This window comes from Sapajus apella, unplaced genomic scaffold (genome assembly GCF_009761245.1).
Source record: "Sapajus apella isolate SASKATOON/1434 unplaced genomic scaffold, GSC_monkey_1.0 scaffold186, whole genome shotgun sequence".
NCBI lineage: Eukaryota > Metazoa > Chordata > Mammalia > Primates > Cebidae > Sapajus > Sapajus apella.
Window position 1 is genome coordinate 552555 of NW_022437126.1, and position 11853 is coordinate 564407.

Below are 11853 nucleotides of genomic sequence, written 5' to 3' on the forward strand. Positions count from 1 at the left end.
GACCCCGGGAGGGGGAGGCTGAGGTGAGCCAAAACCAAACCAATGCACAAAAAAAAAAAAAAAATGAAATAAAAAAAAAATGTGCTATTCAGTGCTATAAGGTTATGGTGAACTGAGACAACAAGTAATAGCCTTAGGGCTGTGTAGCTATAGTGGAGCACACCAGGGAGCCCATCTGCCAGAGAGCACGGGGATCTTCCAGGTGAGAAGGACTCTGCACCTTGGCAAGTTAGACCTTGGGTCCCCTTGGTTATTCCCTGCGCCCCCCCACCCCCATCCCTTGGCTATTCCTTGCTCTTTTCTAAAAATTCTGGGTGAAGCTAAGGTTTAAGGCATGTACCATTGAAACCACAATGACAGATCTTATCATTTGCATTAGCCCTCTCACCCCACACAAGAACAAATTTGGGCCAGGCACAGTGGCTCATGCCTATAATCCCAACACTTTGGGAGGCCAAACTGGGAGGGTTGCTTGAGCCCTGGAGTTGAGACCAGCCTGTGCAACCTATCAAGACCTAGTCTCTACAGAGGACTCAAAAATTAGCCAGGTACGGGGGTGCACACCTGTGGTCTCAGCTACTCAGGAAGCTGAGGTGGGTGGATCACTTGAGCTTGGGAGTTTAAGGCTGCAGTGAGACATGATGGCACCACTGCACTCCAGCCTGGGTGACAGAGAAAGACCCTGTCTCAAAAAAAAAAGAGAAGAAAAAGAACACATTTGATCTAGGGACACAGCATGCCCAGTGATGTTCTCCTTCATTAACTAATCTTCCAATTTTTTTTTTTGTTTTTGAGACAGAGTCTCACTCTGTTGCCCAGCCTGGAGAGCAGTGGCACGATCTCAGCTCACTGCAACCTCTGCCTCCCGGGTTCAAGCGATTCTCCTGCCTCAGCCTCCCAAGCAGCTGGGACTACAGGCATGTGCCACCACGCCCAGCTAATTTTTGTATTTTTAGTACAGATGGGGTTTAACCATGTTGGCCAGGCTGTTCTTGATCTCTTGATCTCATGATCCACCCACCATGGCCTCCCAAAGTGCTGGGATTACAGGCATGAGCCACCGCGCCCAGCCAAAGTGACCCCATTTCTGTCTGATTTACCCTTTCCCTCAGCAGTGAGGCCAAGCTTGGTTGCACATCAGAGTCATGTAGGGAACTTTCAAAATTTATTTTGCTATTTGTTTTTTTAAGAGACAGGGTCTCCTTCTGTTGCCCAGGCTGGAGTGCACTGGCATAATCATGGCTCACTGCAGCCTCGAACTTCTGGGCTCAAATGATCCTCTCACCTCAGCCTTCTGAGTAGGTGGAATTACAGGCATGCACCAGTGTGCCAGGCTTGTGTTTTTTGAAACACAGATTTTAGGGTATTATTGATTTATTTATACAACAACAATTTCAGCACCTCCTAGGTGATATAATGATCACTGAGAATAGGGCAGGTAGTGAAATAGACAAGGTGCCTTCTCTCAGGAAACTTAAATCTTAGTCAGGGAGACAGACCAGCAAACTTTTTCTGTAAATGGCCAGATAGTAAACACTGTAGGCTTTGTGGGCCACACAAAGTTGAATGTGTAAACCATTCAACCCTGCCCTTGTAGCAGAAAAGCAGGTATATGACAGTATGTAAATGAATGGGCTTGGCTGTGTTCCGATAGAATTTTATTTACGGGCACTGAATTTCTTTTTGCTGGAGGACGGGGAATGGAGTCCCAGCTACTCAGGAGGCTGAGGTGGGAGGATCCCTTGAGCCCAGGAATTTGAGGCTGCAGTAAGCTGTAATTGTGCTACTGCACTCCAGCCTGGGTGACAGAGCAAGAAACTTTCTCTTTTTTTGTTTTTGAGAGGGAGTCTCATTCTATGACCCAGGCTGGAGTGTAGTGGCACGATCTCGGCTCACTGCAACCTCCACCTCCTAGGTTCAAGCAATTCTCCTCCTCAGCCTCCCAAGTAGCTGACTACAGGTGTCCGCCACCATGCCCGGCTAAATTTTTTTTGTATTTTTAATAGAGGCAGGGTTTCACCATCTTGGCTAGCCTGATCTATGAACTCCTGACCTTGTGATCCACCCACCTCTGCCTCCTAAAGTGCATGGATTACAGGTGTCAGCCACCACGCCCAGCCACTTTGTCAAAAATAATAACAATAATAAATAAATAAATAAATAAAATGTAAAAACCTGTCTTAGCTAGCAGTCCACACAAAAATGGGTAGTAGGTCACGACAATCCCTGAGATGGTCAATGAGTGAACAAGTACAAAGTATTATTAATGCCTGAACCACATTTAGTGTGATGCAACAGAAGAGTACCAGTCTAGAAATCCAGTGTCAGTGGGTCTGGTCCCAATCTCATCCTTCTGGATTCTAAGTAAGTCATCTAGCTTTTCTGGGCCTCATTTTCCTCACGATATTAAAATCCTAAAAGCATTTACAATGTTGTGTACAAGTAACATGCATTATGTTGTGATTTAAAAACCAAATGATGGGCTGGGTGCGGTGGCTCATGCCTGTAATCTCAGCACTTTGAGGGGGTGAGGCGGGCAGATCACTTGACCCCAGGAGTTCAAGAACAACCTGGGCAATGTGGGGAAACCGTGTCTCTACAAAAAATGCAAAAATTAGCCAGGTGTGCACACATAGCACGTCCAGCTAATTTTTTTTTCAACCATTTAAAAATGTAAAAACAGCTGAGCGTGGCAGTAGCTGGGCATCGTGTGCCTGTAGTCCCAGCTACTTGGGAGACTGAGGTAGGAAGATTGCTTGAGCCCAGGAGTTTGAAGCCAGCCTGAGCAACATAATGAGACCTAGTCTCTACCAACAACAACAACAAAAAAATTAGCTGGACATGGTGATGCTCGCCTGGGGTCCCAGCTACTATAGGGGGAGGCTGAGGTGGGAGGATCACTTGAGCCTGGGAGGTAAAGGCTGCAGTGAGCCTTGATCGCTGCCACTGCACTCCAGCCTGGTGACAGAGCAAGACCTTGTCTCAAAAATAATTACTAATCGGGCGCAATGGCTCATGCCTGTAATCCCAACACTTTGGGAGGCTGAGGAGGGCAGATCACCTGAGGTCGGGAGTTTGAGACCAGCCTGACCAACATGAAGAACTCCCTCTCTACTAAAAATACAAAATTAGCCAGGTGTGATGGTGCATGCCTGTAATCCCAGCTGCTCAGGAGGCTGAGGCAGGAGAATCGCTTGAACCGGGGAGGCACCATTGCACTCCAGCCTGGACAACAAGAGCAAAACTCCATCTTAAATGAGAATAATAAATTATTTTTAAAAAACAAAACTCAGGCCGGGCGTGGTGGCTCACGCCTGTAACCCCAGCACCTTGGGAGGCCGACGGGCGGATCACGATGTCAAGAGATCCAGACCATTCTGGCCAACGTGGTGAAACACGTCTCTACTAAAAACACAAAAATTAGCTGGGCGTGGTGGCGGGCGCCTGTAGTCCCACCTACTCAGGAGGCTGAGGCAGGAGAATTGCTTGAACCCGGGAGGCGGAGGCTGCAGTGAGCCGAGATCGCGCCACTGCACTCCAGCCTGGCCCCTGGAGACGGAGCGAGACTCTGTCTCAAAAAAAAAAAAAAAAAAAAAACCCGGGCTCCCTCTCAGGCGGACCGCCAGCCGCCGCTGGGTCCAGGGGCTGCTGGATTCGGAGGCGTGGGGACCCCTGAGCCCCTGGCGGCTCCTGGGAAGCCCTCCTGACGTCAACGGGAGGGCAGCACCGAGACGTCCTTCGCGGTAGGCCAGTCCTGGCCACTCCCCTCTCCAACCCGACCAGCTTCGGTAAGCCCTAGGTGTCACAGAAGCGCTCGGGTTTCGCGTGGCACCTGAGAGGTGCCCTTGCCCCGAGGTCCATTTGAGGGTGAGGGTGGCGTTGGTGCCGAGCTGTTTTTTTGTTTTGTTTTGTTTTTGAGACGGAGTCTCGCTCTGTCGCCCTGGCTGGAGTGCAGTGGCTGGATCTCGGCTCACTGCAACCTCCCTCTCCTGGGCTCAAGCGATTCTCGTGCCTCAGCCTCCTGAGTAGCTGGGATTGCAAGCACCAGCCACCACGCCCAGCTAATTTTGGTATTTTTAGTAGTGACGGGTTTTGCCATGTTAGCCAGGCTGGTCTCAAACTCCTGACCTCAGGCGATCTGCCCGCCTCAGCTTCCCAAAGTGCTGGGATTACAGGCATGAGCCACCGTGCCGGCCAGTGCATAGCTGTTTTGACAACTCAGACCCGGGGTCCTCCGTGGATAGGATGATCAGCTCCCTTTTGCTCCTCTGGGGCAGCTGCGCCTCGGCCAGCTTCCTGCCTCTCTCCCTGCCAGCACTGCTGGGTCACAGTCCCCACCTGCACAGCGGGTGCAGGTAAGTCCTGGCCCCTCCTCCTCCCCACCCACCCCCGCCTACCTCTCCCTCCAGTTGTCCTGGTTTTAGCAGTCTGATCATCTTGTTTTCTGACTCTGGTTTTATCCCACCAGCCTATTACCTGCCAGCCTGTCTGTTTCTTTCCAGCTAGAAGAGGTGTTCAGTTTCCAGAAGAGCCAAAGCATCTTTGGACCTAGGTGGGGAAAGACCTGCCTGTGACCTCTGCCCTGTCCTGGAGGGTCCAGCTTTGGGCTGAATGGCAGCATCCATGCTGGGCTGTCTGGTGCTGACCCACCTGCTGGTGGCCCTTTTTGGCATGGGCTCCTGGGCTGCTGTCAATGGGATCTGGGTGGAGCTGCCCGTGGTGGTAAAAGACCTTCCGGAGGGTAAGTAGGAAGGAGTTGCAGGGAAGCATGGGGCAGGTGTGCCCAGGAAGGTGGCCTGTGGCAGCTCTTTGTCCCTTAACCACCATGCTCCTGACATGGCATCGTTCCTTCCCTGCAGGTTGGAGCCTTCCCTCATACCTCTGTGTGTGTGTGGCGCTGGGGAACCTGGGTCTGCTGGTGGTGACCCTATGGAGGCGGCTGGCCCCGGGCAAGGGTGAACGGGTCCCCATCCAGGTGGTACAGGCACTGAGTGTAGTGGGCACAGCCCTGCTGGCCCTTCTGTGGCACCACGTGGTCCCAGTGGCAGGGCAGCTCCACTCTGTGGCCTTCCTGACACTGGCCTTGGTGTTGGCACTAGCCTGCTGTACCTCTAATGTCACTTTCCTGCCCTTCCTGAACCACCTGCCACCTCCTTTCTTAAGGTCTTTCTTCCTGGGTCAGGGTCTCAGTGCCCTGCTCCTCTGTGTGCTGGCCCTTGTGCAGGGTGTGGGCCACCTTGAGTGCCCGACAGCCCCCACCAACAGCACCTCTGGGCCTCCCCTCAACTTCCCTGAGCGTTTTCCTGCCAGCACCTTCTTCTGGGCACTGACTACCCTTCTGGTCACTTCTGCTGCTGCCTTCCAGGGTCTCCTGTTGCTTTTGCCATCACTACCATCTGTAGCCACAGGGGGCTCAGGGCCTGGACGTCAACTGGGATCCCTAGGAGCAGAGGAGAAAGAGAAGGAGGAAGAAGATGATTTGCCATTGCAGGAGCCACCAAGCCAGGCAGCAGGCACCATCCCTGACCCAGACCCTGAAGCCCATCAGTTGCTCTCAGCCCATGGTGCCTTCCTGCTGGGCCTGCTGGCCATCACGAGTGCCCTGACCAATGGTGTGCTGCCTGCTGTGCAGAGCTTTTCCTGCTTGCCCTATGGGCGCCTGGCCTACCACCTGGCTGTGGTGCTGGGCAGTGCTGCCAACCCCCTTGCCTGCTTCCTGGCCATGGGCCTGCTGTGCAGGTGCAAAGGGGCCCCAAGTTCCTTGGTGGGTGGAACACAGGTTGGGGTCCAGGTCCTGGAAAAGCCAGCCCTGAGTCTCTGCTCATCCCTAACAGGTCCCTGGCAGGACTGGGTGGTCTTTCTCTGCTGGGCATGCTCTTTGGGGCCTACCTGATGGCACTGGCGATCCTGAGCCCCTGCCCACCCCTGGTGGGCACCACTGCAGGGGTGATCCTTGTGGTGAGCAAGTGGGGACATGAAGGGGGAGGAGGGTGTTCCCTGGAACAAGTGCATCTCATGCTTAGCCTGCTGCCGTGTCCCCCCTTGCAGGTACTGTCGTGGATGCTGTGTCTGTGTGTGTTCTCATATGTGAAGGTAGCTGCAAGCTCCCTGCTGCATGGTGGGGGCCGGCCAGCATTGCTGGCAGCTGGTGTGGCCATCCAGATGGGCTCCCTGCTTGGTGCCGGCGCCATGTTCCCTCCCACCAGCATCTACCATGTGTTTCAAAGCAGAAAGGACTGTGTAGACCCCTGTGGCCCCTGAGCCTGGGCAGGTGGGGACCCCATTCCACCCAACCTGTCTGCATCTTGAGGCTGCTACAGTTCCCGATTACCTGTGGCCCAGGCAGGCTTCCCCCAACACAGGAATGCTCATGGACACCTGCACACTCTGCAGAAGACCTTGGCACTTCAGGCCAGAGTGGGGACCAAAGAGCAGGCCCGGAGCCAGGTTGGGGCTGTGGGCTTGGCCCCAGGGCCAGAGACCTTTGTGGAATTTGTGCAATAAAGTGTTTTTATTTAAAAAAAAAAAAAAACAAAAAAAAAAACTAATGAAAACCTTATAAAAATGTATTAATGAAATCAGGGACTAGGTTAAATAATTTTTCATATATATTATCTACTGTACAATTAGATTTAAATGCAGATTATAGTGCCTTTCTCATCATGTCTACAGCTTATCTCTTCTTCTGTGGGTTTTCTGGTCAAAAACCTTCCTTAGTCGGCTGGGTGCCATGGCTCACACCTATAATCCCAGCATTTTGGGAGGTTGAGGCAGGTGGATCATGAGGTCGGTCAGGAGATTAAGACCATCCTGGCTAATATGGTGAAACCCCATCTCTACTAAAAATACAAAAATTAGCTGGACGTGGTGGTGCACGCCTGTAGTCCCAGCTACTTGGGAGGCTGAGGTGGGAGAATCACTTGAACCTGGGAGGTGGAAGTTGCAGTGAGCCGAGATCATGTCACTGTACTCCAGCCTGATGACAGAGCAATACTGCATCTCAAAAAAACAAAAATATTTCTTAGTCAAATGAGTCTCTGTCATTTGCTATTTGCTATTATGGGATTGTCCCTTCAAGACAACAGGGTCTTGCTCTCTTGCTCAGGCTGGAGTGCAGTGGCGTGATATGGCTCACTGCAACCTCTGCCTCCCAAGTTCAACAGATTCTCTTGCCTCAGCCTCCTGAGGATATGGGATTACCGGCGTGCCACACAACTCCCAGCTAAGTTTGGAATTTTTAGTAGAGAGGAGGTTTCACCATAGTGGCCAGGCTGGTCTTGAACTCTTAACCTCAGGTGATCCACCTGCTTCGGCCTCCCAAAGTGCTGGGATTACAAGCGTGAACCAATGCGCCCTTTTTCTTTTTTTTTTTTTTTTTAGTAGACTATGTGACCCCCATGGTCACACTGTTGACCAACTCCTGGCCTCAAGTGATCCTCCCATCTCAGCATCCCAAAGTGCTGGGATTACAGGTGTGAGCCACCATGTCCAGCCTCCTATGCACAGATTTCTAAAAATCTTGTTTACCAATCATCATTCTTTTCCCTCTGTAGTCCCCTCATAACGGTGCTAAGCGCTTAGTATAGGTAGGTGTATAATAAATATTTGTTGAACAAACCTATTAGGACCCATTTTCAGGAGACAGCAATGGATACTTTGGGGTGATGGAAACATGGATTACTTCTATTTTCTACCTTCTGCTTTTCTGTATTTGTTAAATTTCAAATAAAGCAAACCCTGATCCAAAACTTCCTCTAGTAAAGGGGCATCATTTCCCCTAAGGTTGATCTACCCCTTTGCCAAGTCCCTAAAGAAGTTGCTCAATGAAGACTTTCCTTTCTTTGGAACTCTATAGCATCCACGAAGGGAAAGAAATGCTGACTCTGAAAGGAGTCAGGTCCTCCCTTGTGGAAAACGAAGATGACAGCTAGTACTGCGGTAAGAAGAAATCCCCGGGGGGCTCCCCGCCCACCTCCCGACCTTCCTCCAGCCCCAGCTCCAGCCGCGCGGAATACTGAAACAGCCCAAGCCTGGAGCCGCGTCACGCCCAGCCAGCCTTCTGCGCGTGCGCCCTCCCGCCCCGCCTCCGGGAGTCTCAAGGGCGCACAGGGCCGCGGGCGCCCGCACGGCCACTCTGTCGAGGCTCCGTGAACGCTCAAGCAAAAGCAAAGACATCCTTTGAGGGAACCTTTTCTCCCCCTGGCGGACAAGAGTGGAACAACAGGGCTTGAGGAGAAGTTTTGACAGGTTGGGGGTGACATCTTTTCAGACCTGACCTCGTATTTTGTTTGTTTTTGTTTTTGAGATGGAGCCTCTCTCTGACGCCCAGGATGGAGTGCAGTGGCGCGATTAGGCTCACAGCGACCTCCGCCTCCTGGGTTCAAGAGATTCTCCTGCCTCAGCCTCCCAAGTAGCTGCGATTACAGGCACCCGGCAACACCTCCTGTTCATTTTTGTATTTTTAGTAGAGACGGGGTTTCACCATATTGGCCAGGCTAGCCTCGAACTCCTGACCTCGTGATCGGCCCACCTCGGCCTCCCAAAGTGCTGGGATTACAGCGTGAGCCACTTCGCCCAGCCTGAGACCTGACCTCCTTTTGCAAGTGCCTCTCTTCTTTCTCAACGCCTCATCCCCAGTTCAGAATAAAGAAAAAGGGAAGCCACCAACCTTCTAAAGCTCCTAAAATGTGCTAGACCCTTTACACATATTACCAGTAAATCTTCCCAACAGCTTCATTATAAGTCCTATTTTGCAGAGAAGAAAATTGAGGCTCAGAGAAGGTGACTTACCCAGAATAACACAGCTAATTAGTGAGAAGACTGGACCCAGGTCTGTGTGCTCCAAAGATTCTCACTGCAGCCCTCACCTGTTGGGGATGAGGCTCTGGACTTGGAGAAAGGAGAGCAGCTTCTCTGCAGCTGAAGAGGCTCTGCAAGAAGCCCAGAACAGGCAGGGTGCTGTAGCTCACGTCTATAATCCTGGTACTTTGGGAGGCTGAGGTAGAAGGCTCATGAGCCCAGAAGGTTGCGACCAGGCTGGACAACATAGCAAGATTCCTGCCTCTACAAAAACAAAACATAGCCAGAACCAAGCACCTGTAGTCTCAACTACTGGGGAGGATGAGGCAGGAGGATCCCTTGAGCCTAGGAATTCGAGGCCTCAGTGAGCTATCGACACAACACTGCACTCAGTGACAGAGCAAGATCCTGTCTTCCTGCCTTTAAGAAACAAACAACAGTCTGGACACGGTGGCTCATGCCTGTAATCCCTACACTTTGGGAGGACAAGGCGGGCAGATCACAAGGTCAGAAGTTCAAGACCAGCTTGACCAACATAGTGAAACTCTGTCTCTACTAAAAACACAAAAATTAGCCCGGGGTGGTGGCGCGCCTGTAATTCCAGTTACTCAGGAGGCTGAGGCAGGAGAATCGCTTGAACTCAGGAGTTGGAGGTTGCAATGAGCCAAGATTTCGCCATTGGACTCCAGACTGGGTGACAGAGCAAAACTCCGTCTCAAAAAAAAAAAAAAAAAACGGCCAGGCGCTGTGGCTCACACCTGTAATCCCAGCACTTTGGAAGGCTGAGGCGGGTGGGTGGATCATGAGGTCAGGAGTTCGAGACCAGCCTGACTAACATGGTGAAACCCTGTATCTACTAAAAATACAAAAATTAGCTGGGCGTGATGACATGCACCTGTAATCACAGCTACTTGGGAGGCTGAGGCAGAAGAATTGCTTGAACCCAGAAGGCAGAGGTTGCAGTGAGCCGAGATCGCGCCACTGCACTCCAGCCTGGGTGACAGAGCAAGACTCTATCTCAAAAAAACAAAAACAAAAACAAACAAAACAAAAACAAAAAAACCAGAACAGCTTCCCTAGTCATTTGTAAAGAATCTTTAGTGGGTTGTACCACAGGGCAAGACTTTCCCAGGTGTCTCAAAATATTCCTTCTCCAGTGATTAAGGTGGGGAGGGCAAGTGGGAGAAGAAATCGGAGGAGTTGAGATGGAAATCCTCATTGGTGAGGCTGTCTGGGACAAGGAAGGTTTTTATTTTGTTGTTTTTGTTTTGTTTTGTTGTTGTTTCGACACTGAGTCTCACTCTGTCACCCAGGCTGGAGTGCAGTGGCGTGATCACCGCCTACTGCAACCTCCACCTCACGGGTTCAAGCGATTCTCCTGCCTCAGCCTCCCGAGTAGCTGGGATTACAGGCGCATACCACCACGCTCAGCTAATTTTTTGTACTTTTTTTTTTTTTTTTTTTGAGACGGAGTTTCGCTCTTGTTACCCAGGCTGGAGTGCAATGGCGCGATCTCGGCTCACCGCAACCTCCGCCTCCTGGGTTCAGGCAATTCTCCTGCCTCAGCCTCCTGAGTAGCTGGGATTACAGGCATGCGCCACCATGCCCAGCTAATTTTTTGTATTTTTAGTAGAGACGGGGTTTCACCGTGTTGACCAGGATGGTCTCGATCTGTTGACCTCGTGATCCACCCGCCTCGGCCTCCCAAAGTGCTGGGATTACAGGCGTGAGCCACCGCGCCCGGCCATTTTTTGTATTTTTAGTAGAGATGGAGTTTCACCATGTTGGCCAGGCTGGTCTCGAACTCCTGACCTCAGGTGATCCACCTGCCTCAGTCTTCCAGAGTGCTGGGATTACAGGCATGAGCCACAATTCCAGGCCGTTTGGGACACGGCAGGTTAATGTTTGCTCCTTCAACTGTGAAATTGTTGAAGGATGAAAGAAGCAGTTTCTAAAACTCACATCTGTTGACCAGGCCTTTAGATGAAACGTACTATCCAGATGATGCCACAGTCTCTTTCTGCCTTTCAGTAGAAACAGAACTGGGTAGCAGGAGTGAGAACACTCCTGTATAATAAGGCAAAGGCTGCTGGCCTTTGACCTCAAGAGACGGACACTAAGCCAACCTTAACTGAGTAGCTAGAGATGTTAACGAGGCAACATCTGTGACCCAGATTAGATTAAGTAGGATATTTAAAGCCAGCCTGCCTTGAATAGTGTTGAGTAGCAGAAGAAGCAAGTCCGAGGGACATCCAGGGGCCCACAGACTCTGTTTGAAGGAATAGGATGATGGTGCAAGCGTTGTTTGTGACTCATCAGGAGTGGCAACCTTTGGGCATGATGAGTGGAACCACCTGAACCAAAATGGCATCCAGTAGCTGTGGACACTAACTCTTTAAAAGGGAAAAGCAGGCTGGGCACAGTGGCTCACATCTGTAATCTCAACACTTTGGAAGCCAAGGCAGGTGGATCAAGAGGTCAAGAGATCAAGACCATCCTGGCCAACATGGTGAAACCCCATCTCTACTAAAAATATGAAAAATTTGCTGGGCATGATGGCCTGTAATCCCAGCTATTCAAAGGCTGAAGCAGGAGAATGGCTTGAACCCAGGAGGCAGAGGTTGCAGTGAGCCGAGATCGCGCCACTGCACTCCAGCCTGACAACAGAGCAAGATTCCATCTCAAAAATAGAATAAAATAAATGAATAATAAAATAAAATGGAAAAGAAGGCTGGGCGCAGTGGCTCATGCCTGTAATCCTAGCACATTGGGAGGCAGGTGTGCATGGATCGCTTGAGCTCTGAAGTTCCAGACCAGCCTGGGCAACATGGCAAAACCCTGTCTCTACGAAAATTACAAAAACTTAGCTGGGCACAGTGACATGTGCCTGCAGTCCCAGCTACTCAGGAAAGTGAGGTGGGAGGATCACTTGAGCCTGGGAGGTTGAGGCTGCAATGAGCTGTGATCGCACCACTGCACTCCAGCCTGGGCAACAGAGTGAGATTCTTTCTCAAAAATAAAGAAATAAATAAAAGTTAAAAAAAAAAAAAAAAA

At 51.0% G+C, this 11853-nt stretch overlaps 1 protein-coding gene and 1 long non-coding RNA gene across 2 annotated transcripts in view; one reads left to right on the top strand and one right to left on the bottom strand.

The window, feature by feature from the left end:
- Positions 1-4485, bottom strand: part of LOC116543297 — a 12839-nt gene extending 8354 nt beyond the window's left edge. The window contains exon 1 of the long non-coding RNA XR_004265535.1: positions 4398-4485. This is a non-coding gene — a long non-coding RNA (uncharacterized LOC116543297). The remainder of the gene's footprint in view (positions 1-4397) is intronic.
- Positions 4462-6611, top strand: SLC52A1 (solute carrier family 52 member 1). The gene is made up of 3 exons (XM_032268729.1): positions 4462-4741; positions 4860-5739; positions 5835-6611. Exons 1-3 carry the CDS (start codon positions 4612-4614, stop codon positions 6259-6261), a joined length of 1437 nt encoding a protein of 478 aa, XP_032124620.1. The 5' UTR covers positions 4462-4611; the 3' UTR covers positions 6262-6611.
- The last annotated feature ends 5242 nt before the right edge of the window (positions 6612-11853 follow it).